Source organism: Betta splendens, chromosome 16, assembly GCF_900634795.4.
Source record: "Betta splendens chromosome 16, fBetSpl5.4, whole genome shotgun sequence".
Lineage (NCBI taxonomy): Eukaryota > Metazoa > Chordata > Actinopteri > Anabantiformes > Osphronemidae > Betta > Betta splendens.
This window is the reverse complement of record NC_040896.2, coordinates 13,668,177-13,685,362: the sequence shown is the minus strand read 5'-3', so window position 1 is coordinate 13,685,362 and position 17,186 is coordinate 13,668,177. Positions and strand designations below refer to the sequence as shown.

At 44.9% G+C, this 17,186-nt stretch overlaps 1 protein-coding gene across 1 annotated transcript in view; it reads left to right on the top strand.

The window, feature by feature from the left end:
• The window catches only part of galnt1 (UDP-N-acetyl-alpha-D-galactosamine:polypeptide N-acetylgalactosaminyltransferase 1), a 28,050-nt gene extending 12,082 nt beyond the window's left edge, over positions 1-15,968 (top strand). The window contains exons 3-14 of the mRNA XM_029128149.3: positions 4,754-4,893; positions 4,979-5,147; positions 8,361-8,527; positions 8,990-9,117; positions 9,220-9,299; positions 9,694-9,864; positions 11,509-11,626; positions 11,887-12,067; positions 12,991-13,130; positions 13,217-13,315; positions 13,400-13,534; positions 13,825-15,968. Of these exons, the coding sequence (XP_028983982.1) occupies positions 4,755-4,893; positions 4,979-5,147; positions 8,361-8,527; positions 8,990-9,117; positions 9,220-9,299; positions 9,694-9,864; positions 11,509-11,626; positions 11,887-12,067; positions 12,991-13,130; positions 13,217-13,315; positions 13,400-13,534; positions 13,825-13,971 (1,674 nt within the window). The 5' untranslated portion in view covers position 4,754 and the 3' untranslated portion in view covers positions 13,972-15,968. The remainder of the gene's footprint in view (positions 1-4,753; positions 4,894-4,978; positions 5,148-8,360; positions 8,528-8,989; positions 9,118-9,219; positions 9,300-9,693; positions 9,865-11,508; positions 11,627-11,886; positions 12,068-12,990; positions 13,131-13,216; positions 13,316-13,399; positions 13,535-13,824) is intronic.
• The last annotated feature ends 1,218 nt before the right edge of the window (positions 15,969-17,186 follow it).

Below are 17,186 nucleotides of genomic sequence, written 5' to 3'. Positions count from 1 at the left end.
TAAGTTTCATACAACCCTATTTGTATAAAATATCGATTGGATCTAGAACTGATATTTGCTTGGGACACTATAGGAAGATGAATGTCTTTTTGTGGTTTAATTGGAACAAATTCTTTTAAAGCACAATGCACTTGTACATTTTTTCACATTTTGTAAAAAGGGAAAAAAATCCAAGTAGACTCTTAAAATGTTCAGTGGCTGCGCTGCCAGAGCCTTGTAAATCTTGCCTAGTTGGCGTGAATAACAAAAGTAGGAGCAACTGCTGAGTCAGACACCTGGTCTGTGCCTTCAGCTGTCTTTAACAGGTTTAATTTATAGTAAATTAAAAGTTATACTTGCATTGTAACTTTTTCCCTTCAGTTGTGTAAAAGTTAAAATAAAAAGCAATTAGAGCACGCTGGCCTCACACAGACCCAGAAGGATGCAGCTGTGGTTCCTCCATTGTTACCGTATGTCTTGTAAGTTCTTTATTGTTATGCATGGGCCTGCGTGTGCCTGTTGTTTTCTGGTGTAGCCACGTTCTGCAGCTATCAGGGGAACAACCCCTGTGACAGTAATGCATATTGATTCTGGCCAAAACTGCCCAAGTGATTGGAGATTGATGTGTTTAATTCCACTTTGCGCCCGTGCCAAGCTTTGCATTGATAATCAATGTTGGCTACTTTTACGCTGCCATGGGCAGTTTTCTGTTTTACACTTTGCCTTTTTATACTGGAATTTTTAGACCTTACTGAAATCATTACTTCTAAAATATTGTAATGGCATAGAGTATAATGCCTTTAGCACCACCACCCTTGTATTTAAACAGCTTTTTCACATCCGTTTTCACCGGAATAAACTCCTACATGAGTCTATGTTTTAAAGCCAGTGCTTAACACCTGTGATTTAAAGACAGAGAAAAAAAATGTGTAGTAAAATATTAGTCGAATTTGTTTTCATGTTAGGTTGCATTAGAGGAGATGGCTCCAGTGTTTGGTGTAGAAGTACTTCAGCTGCCATTAGGTGTATGAGGAGCGGGAGCAGCAAACGCTAACCGGGTCCTCTGTGTTGTAATGTTCTCATTTTCCATGACTGCTTTCTGTTTTAGCTTGACATGCTGTTAGCCCACGTTGCTGTTCACATTGATTTTGTCTTATTTAAATAATTCTGTAATATAGATAGGCATTCATTTTTGCAGTGATAGTGAAAGTGGTCTATGTTTGAACCTGAAAAACCTTTGTTTGTTGTTGTCTAGTATCTCCCTCTAAACTGCTGCTGGTAGCTTTTTTCCTGTTCCTTGTATCGCCGTCCTTCGTCTACAGGATCGGTGTGTGTTCTGCAGTCAAGGTTGAGACCTGGAAATGAAGCGGCTCCTGCCTTTTTGCCTGGAGCATCTGTGTACCTCTCCATAGAGAGCAGTGGAGCCGGGGCTCCAGGCCACCTTGTTCTCTATTACCTCCCTAATATTAGCCCGAGCCTCGTTCTGCTCCAGTTGAACAAGGCATCGCCGCTTTCATCAGTGTTGTCTTGGAAACTGTTGACTTTCACTGAAGATGCTCCAAATAGCGAGATTAATTTTACACACTTGTTTACAGTGGTGAAAGTGGTTCAAATTAAAGGCATCTGGTTTTATAAAGAAAACCCAAGGGTAGAGAAAAGGCAAGTAAATAAACTATGTTGGCAGATTATTATATGACTTAACATCACAGAGTTTCTGTAGATTAAAAACACACAATTCTTCCTCTCTCATTGGCACTAACTGACACAGTGTAAATATTATCTCCCTCTGCTGCTTCCTCTTCATTTTCTTTTACACATATAAACATTTCCCAAAAGGGAGGCTCCTCTCTTTTGCTCATAAATTGTAAAGTGATGCTTTGAATCCTCTCGCTCCTTATGAGTTCTTAAGAACCGCTGGTTGTGAAATCACTAAAGGGGGATTAATCCTGTGGTGGAGGGGATATGAAGAGAAACACAGAGCAGGATGTGAAGGGGGAAATTGTGTTCTCGTAGGGAAGTAGTGATGGCAACCACTCTTGAAAGGAGACGACTTCACTAAGATGTGAATAGGGGAGTGGGGGCGGGGTGGCAGCGAGACAATGAACACTATGCCCAGGATTGAGATATAAAAGAAAGGTGGAGGGAACGTGATATGTTAATGGATTAGCAAGAGTGCTCAAAGATGGAGGGATGGAGACTTGTGTGTCTGTTGAATGTCATGGAGGCAGGCTGTTTAAAAGAGACTTCAAAGACAGTAGTACCCAACATAAACTGAACTGACACACACTCGCACATGTGCAAACGCACACAAGCAAGGCCCAAGGCTGCATGAGCACAGAGGAGACCTGAGGTGTCCTCTGCCATGCCTGATTAATAGTGAGTGGAGAGGCATGGTTGAAAGAGCGATGGCAAAGTGTGTGTGTGTGTGTGTGTGTGTGTGTGTGTGTGTGTGTGTGTGTGTGTGTGTGTGTGTGTGTGTGTGTGTGTGTGTGTGTGTGTGTGTGTGTGTGTGTGTGTGTGTGTGTGTGTCAGCATCTTTCCTCCTGTTGCTCGGAGCGTTGCTGTCTGCCTCTTATGTATTTTCTGTGATCAAGTAGTACTTGGAGAAACTAGTTGGCATCCTTCTGACAGCATTTTGACTCTGCATAATAATATGTGTGCCGTCCCTGTCCAAGTGTCTGTGTGCACTTGGAATGTGTTATATTAGCTTTATTTGTTTAGCAGGAAAAGGTGAAAGGACAGAGATATCCATTCTGTCATGGTACCGGGTCACGTTGTGTTACTGCAAGGAGGTCAAGCAAGGCCAGTGCACTCCACCAGCAGAGAGAAGCAGAAAGGAGAGAGATTGTAGGCAGAAAATTCTTGAAATTCCAGCAGCAGTGGGAAGCCTAATATTCGTGCACTATCTGTGAGACAAGCAATGATAAATTGTCTGAACGTATCGAGGAGGATCTGGGCTTTTTTCAGAGTAGTTTCCAGAAATTTTTGTGACTTGTTACAGTTATTTATTCACAAAGTTATGTTGTTTTATTCTAGAGTTCAGTGTCAGTGATGTGTTTCCTGAAATGGAGAATAGTGTATGTCAAAGATGTTTGAAAAGCAATGATGAGAGCTACTGTATGAAGAAACCTAAGATGCAGCATAGTGATAGTCAAACATACATGTGTGTGTTTGTGTGAGACTCAGTCTACACCATAGTCTGTGTATTGTTACAACACTTAGATCTGAAAAGATGTAACTTGACAAAGTAATGTTATCTCTCTCTTAGATATAAGTTACTTACAAATGCCAGTGTGACGTGATCAGCCATGCTGTGCTTCTTTATGCAGATGATGACTGAGGACCAATGCAGATTCTTTTTAAATGGCAAAGATCACAGGGCTCAAATAAGGCCGGGTGGTTTTTCTGCACCAGTTTCTCTCAGTGAGCTACAGCCATGCAAAGATGCAAAACTAGTGAACTACCTGATAAGCATAAGCTTCATGAGCTTCAACTCTCTAGATGGGCTCTCTCTTTTTTTTTAATCAAACTGCAGCAGTTGGCATAACCTTGTAACTGAATAGTTCTTGTTGTTATTGGCAACTTACTTTTTGTTCGCGTCAGGGTTACAGAGGCTCTTTGTGGTGGCGCCCCATCGCTGCTGTGTTGGTGTGGATTACACACTCTGCTGTGGTACAGTGCCTACATGCGTACGTTATGCACACGCAGTCGTTGGCTTTATCATGGCTGAACTGGACAGTTCTCTATCTTATCAGGACGCCCCACTATTTGGCTTTGTAGACAAAAAACTGAGAAAATGGAAAGTTTCAGGGTAAAGACAGGCCTTCACTGTTTTCTGCTAATCGGGGCACTTTGTGCTACCAGAACCCTATCGGTAGAATTTGAAAAAAATGCTGCTCTGCAGTTCTCTGTGCTCCACGGCTGCTAAGCAAAGCTAAACTAAACCAAGCTAAACTAGCTATGCACAAACCTTTTTTTTTCCCAGGGGCACAAGAGAAATCACCGTGGCCAAATTAATTTTCTCCCTTCTGCTTGTGTTGCTGCAACCTGAGGGATCACTGAGGCAGAGCGGGGAGATGGCGCTGGAGGAGAGAAGGAAAGGGAGCAGAGGAATTTTAATGTGGCTCTGTCTGTCTCACAGCCACTGCCAAAGAAAAGCAATTACTATCGCAGCTCCTCTCTCTCTGCTCTTTGTGTGGTGTGTGTGTGTGTGTTACCTGTGGGTTTGTGTGGAACTGCACTTCAGCACACGGGGGGTTTGTCGTGTTAAATGTACAAATGGTAGATTGGCTCGTAAACTGCAGGGTATTCAGGAACCCTGATACAGTAGACGTCTGTTTCCAATGTGAAGACTGCGACAGTTGACTGGCTAAACCGTCGTTCGGATACCAGGAAACATCTCCTCCAAAACACGAGTGGTCTAATAATGATGTCAAAAACTGAACTAGTAAACTCACAGGTGAAAGAAAGGTTTTTCTTCTGAAATATGCCAAAATCCAACAAGTCACAACCACCATAGGGCTTTTTTGTTCATTGTGAAGCAAGTATTTGGAGAGGTGCAGATAAACAGTTGTTAGATAAGAGCTGAGAGTCAGACTAGCAAAAGGATATGGAGGTGTTCATAAGGCACCCGGGTGCAGAGATGTGGGACGAGTGGGGGTTGAAGGGAGTGAGGGGGAAGAAGAAGTGATGTGTGATTTTGTGTGCAGCATTCTTGGGATCTGTCATGGCTTTAATGTTTCTCTCTTTTCTTCTTTGTCCATTACTCCTTTAGGATGCGGAGGTTTGCCTACTGTAAGGTGGTGTTGGCCACCTCTCTGGTGTGGGTGATGCTGGACATGTTCATTTTGCTCTACTTCAGCGAATGCAACAAGTGTGATGAGAAGAAAGAGAGAGGACTGCCCGGGAGAGACGGTGCGTGACCAGGGGCATGTGAAGACCTGACGCTCGCATCCTCCAGGATCCTTTAATCCACTCTGTGTGTGTGTTTCTACTATAGACACGCAGGCCAGGCCGCGTGATGGACCCGGCGAAGGAGGCAAACCCGTGGTGATATCCAAAGAGAAGCAGGAGAAGATGAAGGAAATGTTTAAGATCAACCAGTTCAACCTCTTGGCCTCTGATATGATTGCTCTCAATCGTTCACTGCCTGACGTCCGCCTGGAAGGGTGAGCATCCACTCCCTCCAATAATGTCAGGAGTATTTTAACTGTCCCCCTTTCTGCCTGTTCAGCCCGTGAAATCCAGCCCGTTGGTGGAATTTGAGGACGGAGTTTAAAAGGAAATGCATCACATTAAGGAAGTGATGATACCATTTCACCAGACCTTGACCTCTCGTTCACTGCACCTTCCTGTGGCTTCACTGCTTTTAACTAGACCTGAGCACGACGACAAGAAATAAAAAATAGTTCGTTTTAGGGATAATCACTTTGCTGCCGCATTTGTATTTTGCTGGACTGATACTATATTATAAGAAAAAGGTGGCCAGGCAGCGGAAAGAGACACACCAGGTGTGTCCTTGAGCAAGACACAGTTCCCCAATGTATGGCTGCCCACTACTACCCCCATACACAATTTAGTATGTCTTCTTCTGCATTAGGTTGGTTGCAAATTATCATCAGGTGAGCCAAGAAAGATGCAGGTCTGCATTTGGCCAGTGTTCAGACAGATGCATCAGGGTTAGTTCAAGCACAGGGGACCCAGATTGGTGGAACATGCATAGATCAGCAGTGAGGGTTTCAGTAAGACTGACAGACGGGCTGACAGGCAGGGCCACATGCACACTAGATAGGCAGGAAAGAAAGACGACATTGATCCGTGAAATGGGTTTTAGTTTTTTGAGCAAGACTTGATTACTAGGTGTGTTTTCACCCAGCCTTCTCTCCGTCTATCTGCTTTTCCAATTAGGAGATAAGACGTAGTCAATATTGAGCAAAGGAATGTATGCGTGTATGTGATGTCGCTTGTATATTTATGCTCATGTGGATCAGCAGGTTTGGGGAATTAATTCATCATAGTCAAGCGGGTCGGCGTTACCTGAAACTCAGATTTACTGTCATCATCACCAGCACGTTCGTACGGGCACGAAACTCCCACACATTTTCAGGAAGACATATGACGTTTAGTTTGTGTGTTAGCTTGTGTGTGTGAGTAATCGCTCAAGTGTGACAATGTATAATGAGAACCGTCCAAACTATCCCCACAATCCACTGGCTGGAGGAACAGACTGTAAGTCATTACCCTGCTCCACCCTTGCCAAATGTTACCCTACTTGTTGGAGAAGCAAGACTCAGAACCAGGCCTCGGTTTTTAGGGTTGTGTGTGTGTGTGTGTGTGTGTGTGTGTGTGTGTGTGTGTGTGTGTGTGTGTGTGTGTGTGTGTGTGTGTGTGTGTGTGTGTGCGTGCGCGTGCGCGTGTGTGTGTGTGTGAGAGAGTGGGTGGGTGGGTTGGGTCAGCAACTCTTCACCATCCACACAGCAAAGATCACGTTTGAAGAAGAGTGGAAAGTCTGAGGTGTTTGTAGGAGACATGTATAAAAGCCGAAAGATTCCAAGGGTGTCTCTGTTTTTCCAGTGAATCATCTCGCGTGTGCATCAGCCCCTCTTCCTCTCAGAGAGTACAAGTATGCTCACCGCAGCCCCAGAGTTACTGCGTGTGTTATTTAACGCGCTCCAGAGGCAGCTGCAGCATGGAGTACGTTCTTAACCCCGGATCCTCCGTCGCTGCTGCTCCGTCTGTCAGAATTAGCAGCTCAGAGAGAGAGGCCTTCAAGTGCTCTAGATGATCACAGAGTGGGAGGGAGCTGGGTCGTATAGATCTGGTAATTGAGTTGAATCAACCAGTGAGGAAGTCATGGGCGGGTTTCAGTTTTGTCATCTCTACATAAGCACTTCTTCTTTTGAGAAAACACTCAAACTGTTGGGGAAAAGTCTGCAGTTTGTGTGTGCTGACATTACGGCAAATGCTTTTTCACCTGTTCAGTCTTTTGTTTCGGTGAAGATGAGGGTTTAACCTTCCTGGAATTAGATGGTTTCCTCTGTTAAGTCATCTGCTCAGGGATTGGAACCTGCTTTCAAAGTTTAGAAGTTAAAATGAAGTTGATAAATTGTTAATTTTGTTGCTGAAATCAATAAAAAATGGTAAGAAAAGTGGCACAATGTTGAAGGTGCATATCAAGTGACAAGCAACTATAACACATGTGCAGGTTCCTCTCAAGTCATGGTTACTTTGAGATTTTAGATTGGTTTTCTGTCCCATGTTCAGCGTGATTTATCATTCTATACGCATCTATACACTGTATATTCACACACTTTTAACACTGAAATAGATTCAGCTCCAGAGCTGCGATGCAGATTTGGCTAACACACTCTTGTTAATTATTAGTGTCATCCAGAAATGTTAAATTTAGATATATAAACCTTTAAAATCATAAAATCTCACTCAAGTATATTTATAGATTTTACTAGCTTATACTGAATGTGTTGTTTATTAACAAAGTGCTGTGATTAGCTAACTACTGTGAAGGTTCAAACCTCTTAAAACTAAATACTGCAATAACATGATCTTTAATCAGTGGCTTATCGCAAGGTTGAATATGAACACACACAGGATGCTTCAGGGTGGAGTCGTACACTGTGCCACACAAAGCTCCACACTGCTGCAAACCCTGCAGTGTGATTGTTTTACCGCCGCATATTTGTCTTGTCTGTCCTTTCATGTCTCCGCTCTCCGTCAGACACTGACATCATTCTCTGTCCCAGCGAGAGACCGAGTTGTGCGTTCCACCGTTGCGATAAGGACTCGCACTCTAATTAGCACCACTAATCAACTGTCATCGTGCTGACCCACTATTTCGGCGTGCGTGTCTGTCTAAATTTGAGGACACACGCTTGGTTTCCCGCTCATCATTTACCCTCCGCACTCTTTGTTGGCAGTCGATACAAATGTGAGTTTTCGCGAGGCAATAAATGATGATCTGACTAGCGCTGCGCTCTCATGACTGACTAATGCGCTTTAATTGATGTTTAAGTCCCCGCTTTTTCCCTCTTGTTCGGCTCTCTCTTGTGTGAACTCAATTCAGCTGCAGCTCCGTCTGCAGCCGTCTCTTGCAATCAGACAGAGGCTGGACTGTGATGTCTCTACTGGAGTGTTGCTCTCTTTTCTCCCTCTTTCCCTGACAGCCCAGCTTTGTCTGTGCTTAAAGCTACAGCTTCATTTACTGCACATGTCTTTGTCATTTTGTAACAGTGTCTCTTTCTCTCAGTGCTCTGGCTTCACATTCCTACGTTTCATCTTTAAATTTGCTGCTTAAGCGCTAAAGTCATTTTGTTAAATTTGAGTCGTTTCGAATTCTGATATGTTGTTTTTTTTTTTTTCTGAAGGTGCAAGAACAAGTTATACCCAGATAATCTTCCTCGCACCAGTGTGGTGATTGTATTTCACAATGAGGCCTGGACCACTCTGCTGCGAACCGTCCACTCCGTCATCGATCGCTCTCCAAACTCGCTGCTGGAGGAGATTGTCCTGGTAGACGATGCCAGTGAGAGAGGTTTGTAGTCACACAGACAGACGCTAACACACTGCAGATAAGTCCTTCAGGGCCTCTTGTTTTAGGGCTTAGCCTATTTTTTTCTAGAGCTTCTGAATGATTTGACTGATTTATGTGTATTAAGCCTGCTCGTGCATGCATGTGTGCGTGCTGGTGCCCGGCAGCCCGTCAGCATACTGTATATGTGGGCTGTGTGTGCCACTCCACCCTGTGCAAAACTGTTAATCCCTGTTTGGGAGAGATTAGGTCTTTAATTCGCCAGCCGCAGGGATTACACTCTGTTATTACGCTCAGGCTCCCCATCCATCACCACAGCACCAATTCACCTTATGGGACTTGGAGGGTGCAGGTCCCAGTAGAGGTCGTAGAGGAGCACCTGCTTTCCATTGATTTCTGATGGTGCCTCTTGAAATGTGTGTTTGTCTTTTTGTAATGGTTTTTATTCATGTTGTTTTGTGTCAGAATTCCTAAAGCAAAAATTGGAGCAGTATGTTCGAAAGCTCGAGGTTCCTGTCAGAGTGGTGAGGATGGAACAGAGGTCGGGACTCATCCGTGCTCGCCTCAAGGGAGCGTCCATCTCCACCGGCCAGGTGTGTGCGTCTGTCCACGCGTGCCACTGAGTAGCCGCTGACCTCTGCTCCGCGCGGTGTCATCACCGCTGGGTTTGTCTCACGTCTTCGCTCTCTTTGCAGGTCATAACCTTTCTGGATGCTCACTGTGAATGTACAACAGGTTGGCTAGAGCCTCTGCTTGCCCGCATCAAGCAAGACAAGTAAGACACACACATACACAAAGGACACACTCTCTCCATTGCCAAGCATTGCAAAAATCAATAAAGTGTTGTTGAGCCATCGGGAGGCTTGCCCTTTTGTTTATCTGATGCTTAATTACTCATTTTCTGTTTAATGCTTCCAACAAGCAGAGTCTCTCTGTCTCTCTCTCAAACACACAGACACAACACACAGCACACACACGCACAACAAGCAGTGTTTGAGAAGGTGTAATGAATGTGACACCACCAGCCACTGTTTAAACGTATTTAGCTGTGGAGGTGGTGCACCTTGCAAATGAGCACTCAGCTGGGACTGATGTCCACCTGAGGTGAACAAGGCTAATGTAATGGAATGCGTGTGTTTGCTACACTGATGTGTCTTCGGTTGCCCTAGGAAAACTGTGGTGTGCCCCATAATCGATGTGATCAGTGACGACACGTTTGAGTACATGGCGGGCTCTGACATGACATATGGAGGCTTCAACTGGAAGCTCAACTTCCGCTGGTACCCTGTACCCCAGAGGGAGATGGATCGCCGCAAAGGAGACCGCACTCTTCCTGTCAGGTCGGTGATACGACTGCGCTTCAGCACAATTATTTGACTCGCGTTATCTAGGTGGCTTTTAACGAGGTGTTCTGTCTTTGTTAGCTACAAGGCTACAGTTGCACTGATGGCCTCCGATTTCTTTTGAGAGAGAAGTTGGCTGCTGGTTCGAGAGTGAATCCTTAGTGTTGTGGCAGGTGATCAAGTTGCAGATTTTAGCATTGCTGATTCATTCTGGGGCATCGTGAGTGTCGCAGAGAAAACATCCTTTACCGTTCGTTTCTTAGTAATTGATAAATGTGTTCTCAAGGCAGAAATACTAGAAAAAAACCTTTCGCCCTGTTGTTCAATTTCAGGTCATTATGCAAGTTCACTTGTTTGTATCATTTCTCTTTAGACCTTGGAAGTGAAATCAGGAGCTTATTTCTGCCCGTCTATCATCTCTTCTTCCTGCTCTTGTTTCTCAGCATGCTTGACGCCATTATTCAAGGTCACACACATAATATCTTATGTAATGCTCCGTGCCCCTGTTTTCAGTTGTTTTTCACATTTAGGCGTGACAAAATCTTCCTTAGGGGATCTTGTAAGTGGCCTAAAAAATAAAAACTGGGTTGCAGTGTCAGAGCAGCGAATGAAGTGCTTTGCGCTGGTGACATGATTTACATAAGCCCCGTGCTGTCATGAAGCATTTACCTGTTATTAGTGAGGTTTAAAAGCTGCTTCACATGAATAAAGTTAGAATGTAGCCGCGTACATTGACACAGCTACAGTAAAGTGCTTGTTATGGGCTCCTCCACCTTGTAATTTACAGCACCGTGTAAAATTCTGAGGTCACTTGGAAATTTCTCTTTATAGCAGCTGGGCAGGAAAAGCAAGTATCTGAATCTTTAAAAGAAAAATACACCGAACATGTTCAGTGGCTCTTTAGATGGATTGTGTAAACCTTCAAGACCTTTAATTCAATGTTTTACTGCATTATTATAGTGATTCATGTCACGGTTTCCTTTTAGGCAATGAACAGGGGTTAAGATGAAAAACCTTAAGTAGAAATAGTTTTGGTTCTGCTCAGGTCAAAGTTAATTAGTATGTTTACTTAGAGTGATACTGTATGTTTGAGTCTTGTGAAAACAGTTATTTGTGAGACGAGTTGAAGGCAAACATTTATAGTTAATAGAACTGGATTATTATCCATAGAGCTCAAATAACACACAGATGTTGTTTAACAAACTGGGACTTGTTTTCCTCAACGTCGGCGTTGCTTATTATTTCCCCACTCAACCACATGCCGCAAACAAACCGTCACCACGCGTGCTCCCGGGACGCGTCTCATCTGCGTTCGTTCGTTTGCGTGTTTTGGTGAGTGGAGCTAAACGACGAGTCAAAGTAAAAATAGGCTGTGGGGGAAAATATTCCTCTATGACGGAGGAAACATTTGTGTGAGGGGGAGAGACAGGGGTCAGAGCTTTGGGTCATAAAACGCTGACGCAACCATCGCAGCAGCTGAGGAGGGAACAGAAAAACAGGAACACGGCAAAGACCAGGTTGAACGGGATGAAATATGAAACCGATCGTCTCTGCAGATCCCCTGCGACCTTTAGAAAGCTGCCTCTGGTGAATTAAGTGGCGCTGTCTTACATCACTCTTGATTTACCCTGCTCTCTCCAGGACTCCCACCATGGCGGGCGGCCTGTTCTCCATAGACAGGGACTACTTCCAGTTGATTGGCACGTATGACGCAGGGATGGACATCTGGGGAGGAGAAAACCTTGAAATCTCGTTCCGAGTGAGTGAACACGAGTCACGAGCAGGAATTCTTTCCGGGGTGTCAGCTCCGCTCTGGAGACGCACATTACAGTTGTTAGTTCGACTAAATTGTTGACTTGACTAATACTTTGTTAGGCGTCATCCTGACTGGCTCTCAATCAAATTTATTCACACTGTCACAACACAGCCTGAAGCAATTTGCGTTGTGCTCATTCGGCGCTCGGGGCCCCCGTTGTGTCCTCCCTGCTCCGCTCACTGTACCTGTGCTGCTCGCCACAGATCTGGCAGTGCGGCGGGACCCTGGAGATCGTGACGTGCTCTCACGTGGGCCACGTGTTCCGAAAGGCCACGCCCTACACGTTTCCTGGGGGAACGGGGCAGATCATCAACAAGAACAACCGGCGCCTGGCGGAGGTGTGGATGGACGAGTTCAAGAACTTCTTCTACATCATCTCTCCCGGTGAGCTGGGCGGCGCGCGGGTGCAGCGCCCCGGGCGCATTTGCATGTACGCGCTCGCGTGCGGAGCTTAATCTTTGTAGCAGGTGTTCTGTCCTTTAGCTCGGTGACAGTGTGATATTGAATTGGGATCCCGACCGTGCAGAACGACGGGCGGCAAGCAATTTCATGCTATGAAGCATCTGCTAACAAACAGACGCACGCAGACAGAAGCTGGCGAAGAGGAGACGAGCATAGAGGAATAAAATAATTTTTTCATTTCACTTTCATTTAGCGATAGCAGATTCTACACAGGGAGACGTTGTTATATCAGTTCTAGACAGCAGAAGTATTTGACATCTGCAGGTTGGAAACCTAATCGCCTGCATGTGACTGTTGGCTGTGTTGTTGTATGTGCGGTCAGTCGTAAGTATTGGAACGTGACCTCTGTATGTCACTGCATTTAATCCGAAATTAAACACAGCTTTGCTGAATGTTTTAGAGCGCTTTCCATCTGTAGTATGAAGTGGCAGCTATGCATCGGTTCTGTAGCATTTGGCTGTCTCTGAACAGTCTGTTTTTAAATGTGCACATTTGACTGTATTAAACATAAACAAAACATTTAACTGTGGCTTGTAGGAAGTGGATTATTACATGTTCTCGAGTACAGCCTCTGCTCTCTGTAGAGGAACAACTCCACTTAGATGATTTAGATACTGTTAAAGATACTGTAGATTTGACATTGAGTAGCCCTTCAGCATCAGTGTAAATACGTGAGCATTAGGTAGTTGAGCTCTGTGATTCACTGACACTCACTGTATTTTGGGGCTTCAGATCATTATGTGTCCTTGTTCTTTTTTTTTCCTGTGAAAGTCTTTAGATGATGCTCATAAGGAAAAATACATCTGGCATTTACAGAATCTTCGTGTTTCTGTGTGTTTATTCAGGCGTGACCAAAGTCGACTACGGTGACATCACGTCTCGCGTCGCTCTAAGACAAAAGCTTCAGTGTAAACCCTTCAGTTGGTACTTGGAGAACGTGTACCCAGACTCTCAGATCCCCAGGCACTATTACTCCATGGGCGAGGTACAGCATCCACGTCTGTCTGCGTTGTCGTTTGCTGATGCTCTGACTGTGTGTCTCACGGGACTTTCTGCGTGTGCTGGGCTCAGATCCGTAATGTGGAGACCAACCAGTGCCTGGACAACATGGCCCGAAAGGAGAACGAGAAGGTCGGCATTTTCAACTGCCACGGCATGGGAGGCAACCAGGTAACGGAGCAGAGAGAGAGCAACGCTCGCCGAGAAGGGAGAACTCGAGAAGCTTATTGTAAAATCTTTGTCTGTGATGTGTAGGTCTTCTCCTACACGGCCAATAAAGAGATCAGGACGGACGACTTGTGTCTAGATGTGTCCAAGCTAAACGGACCTGTCATGATGCTCAAGTGCCACCACCTTAAAGGCAACCAGCTCTGGGAGTACGATTCTGTGGTGAGTGGAGGAAACGCAGGATTTTCCAAATACCAGCACACACTTTAAACCAGCTGTCAGCGCAATTAGTGGGATATTTATTGGTATAGAGCAATATATTCAGTTGACATATTACCCAACCCACCCGCTGTGGTTAGGTTGAGACATTCACTCTCGCTGAAGGCTAAATTCTCTAAACTTTTCAACTCAATTCAGTTCAATTTAAAGCAGAAGCACCCTTGTGTACATGTGGGTTAAAAGCCTGGTCGGCATCTCCTCACGCGTGCGTGTCGTCCCTGTTCCCTGTGCAGAAGCTGACTCTGGTCCACGTCAACAGCAACCAGTGCCTGGACAAAGCCAGCGAGGAGGACAGCCAGGTCCCCAGCGTCAGAGACTGTTCACACACGCGCTCCCAACAGTGGCTGCTCCGCAACGTCACACTACCAGAGGTCTTCTGACCACACTCTGCACACTCACCAGCACACACACTCTCACACACACACACACACGCACACACACAGCAGCCCAGAGTGAGAAATCAGGGGAACAGACGTGGTTATTTTTTTTTATTTTTTTTTTTTTATTTTTTTAAATTGGGCACAAGAAAAGGAGAGACTTCCCGCGAAGGGATTTGAGAGGAGATCGGACTGGACGGTACTACCTCTGCCAGAGATCAGAGGAAGGAGCATATTCGAGCCTTCTTTCAGCAGGAAGAGAGGAAGGACTCCTTCCAGGAGACAGTGGCTGTCGTTGTTGCGTTTGTTTTTTTTATGCTTTTTCTTTTAAGGAGATTTGAACTGTGGAGAGTGATGCTCCTGCGTGTGAATATAGGACTGGCTGCTGAGGTCGAGGTTCTGCACTCACAGCTTCCCTGGACAAAGCAGTCCACCCCTCAACTCATCACTAAACGTTTACTGACTGCCTCTTGTAAGAGTGTGGGCACTTATGTGTGTGTGTGTGGACTTGAATGTATGCTTTGAGAAAGGAGGTTGATTTCCTTGTTGATTTCAATTTTTTTTTTAAATTAATTTTGTAACATTGTAACATTGAACATGAACTCTGGTGAACTCCTATGAAGAAGCGTGTTGCGTGTATGTGTGAGACTATTGTGTGCTTGTGTCAGAGCCCCTCCTACAGTCTTGCAGCAGTGTATGTCGCCCTCTGGTGTTACTCTTCGACATTTCATCCCACAGACTGAAGCCTCCACGCTGAGGAATTTCCAAGGGACTGCACATGTAAAAACAAACAAAAAAAGAGAGCAAGAGGACTGAACGCGAGGACTCGACGTCTGCCATCAGCAGAGAATTAGAACTAGAGAAAAAAAAAAGTTGTTGTCATATCTTGAGATTCCTGTATCCAGTTTTTACATGGATTTGTTTCTACAGTCCTGTGAGGGTGTCCCACAGCAGTAACCCTAGTCTGTCCCATAGTCTGTGCATCTGGTGTCTGAAGATGTTTAACATAGAGCGAACACAGAGGACTCTGCATATATAACTGATACTCACTGCCTAATGTATTGTTAAATCATAGGGATCTCTCCCATAAGACACTACATAGTCACACACATACGCATCCTGTAAGCATAGGAAAAGGCGCATATGTCATATCTTCTTCTCAATGACCTCTTACAACGTAACACTCCAAGGGCTTCTTTCCTCCAGCGGAGTGTGTGGGCGGCCGTGCCGCTGTGTGTACGGGCACGTCTTCAGTACTAATCCCAGTCCATCAGCTCCCCGTTTACTAGGACGAACAAGTTCTCAGATTTCACGCTGTCGGACGTCCACGAGCCCGTAGTGTAGGCTAGACAGCGCGCTCCTGCTTCCATTGTACTGAAAGAGGAAAACGGCTGCTTTTATTTTCCAAACGGAGGGACGCGTCTGCGTAAGAACGCCTGGGAACTGGTGATAGAATATCAACGAGGCGTTGCTGAGGTGTGTGAGGAGAAGGAATCAGGGACAGAAGAGTCGGAGGGATAGAAAGACTTGAACTGTCTTACAAAGAGCACAGCGACAGCAGTAAACATATCATGACCTATTACTACGTATGTCACTTTACAAATTCATTCTTCTTTTTCACCAGTTATCTGAACTGTCTCACTTCAAACATCAGGCATTTATTCTATTATACCATGCTGCAGCTGCAAGTCAGGGCAGAGGAGACGACTCCATAAAGGTTTTAACCATTTCATCTTCCTCCAGTGGAGGGAGGGTTTACATAGAGGACACATCATTAGTTCACCTTTTGTTGTGAAGACGGTAGTGGGAAAAGGTCACCGACTGGTTTCCACGTCTGAACGAGTGGTTGTGTGACAAAGATGCGAGCGTTTTCTGATTGTGTTTGGATTGTTCTGATTTGGGGAGAGGGAGGGGTTGAAGTTGACATGTCCAGGCTTCCACAATGAGCTGATCCAAATGTAGAAAATAAAGGCGAAAACGTTTACAGAACAGTACAGTGACATGTGGATATCTGCTTCTTTTGTCTGCAAGAAGTAACACTAACCAGTATTAATAATGAAGAATGATGAAGACCTCCTACAGGTGCCCTCAAACATTTAAAAAGTATGCTGTCGCCCACTTATGAAGATGCAGCAAAATCATCCAGGACTGACAAGTAAGTGAGTCGCTTGGTTTTCTATTTAGCGTGATGAATGGAATGTTCTGGAGGACAAACAACTCGCTGTTTATGCTGCTGACTTGTTTTTCTGTGAATGCTTACATTATTAACAGAAGGACTAACTGAGCAGCAACCACATGCATGCATGAACTCTGACCGATGACTGATCTCTGTCTCCACAGTGAGAAGCACGCTGCCGTAGAAGCGATGCATCCGGACAGGAACGAGACGGGTCTTGCTTTTAATAAAACACACAGGGAAAGATCTGCAGATCAGCGTGAATGTAATTCTTGGGTGCTGACGCAGTGTGTGTTTTGTTGAAAAATGGATTGTTCAAACTACGTGACTTGATCTGTTGAATTATTCATTCAGGCAAACAGGAAGCCGTCAGGTAGAAGTTTTGCATAAGGATCTTTAATATTACAAGTTGATGCCTCTGCATTTGTTTTGAGAGCGTCTCTTGTAAAGTAGAATTTGTTAGAATGTCCTCTGCTTCCTGCTCCCAGGTCTGTAGACCTGCACGGCAACTTTTTGTTTAGGCGAACGCTCTAAAGCCAACACACACTGTTGGGATATTAGTTATTCAGTGATGAGAAAAGACGAACTCGGGTTCAGGTTCCTGTGTAGAGACACCTCACTCTGCTCCTCTGTTCAAATGAACTGAACTATTCTGCCGTCAAGGAAATGTAGAATTGTGTAAGCTCAAAAAGACCTCAGTCTGGGTTCTGCTCTGTGGAAGAGCTCTGTGGAGTCTTTGATCTGCCGCAATGGATCAAAGCTGGATCAGACGGCCCTGGAGGGAAACATTAAGAAAAGACAGAATATTCAAGGCACAGCATGAACGTCGGGCCTTTGAAGTTTGTGAGCGTCTAATTTATTTGTTGTAGTGTTTTACTGAGCCTCATTTACAAAATCAGATTCATGTTTTATTATTAAGTCACGGTGCTAACTCACAGCTATTACCTGAAGACATCTGGATATATCTTTACGGAAATATGAACAATGAAAGCAGTAATGCTTTTATGCTGATGTGGCCTGAATGACGACACAATGACAGTAC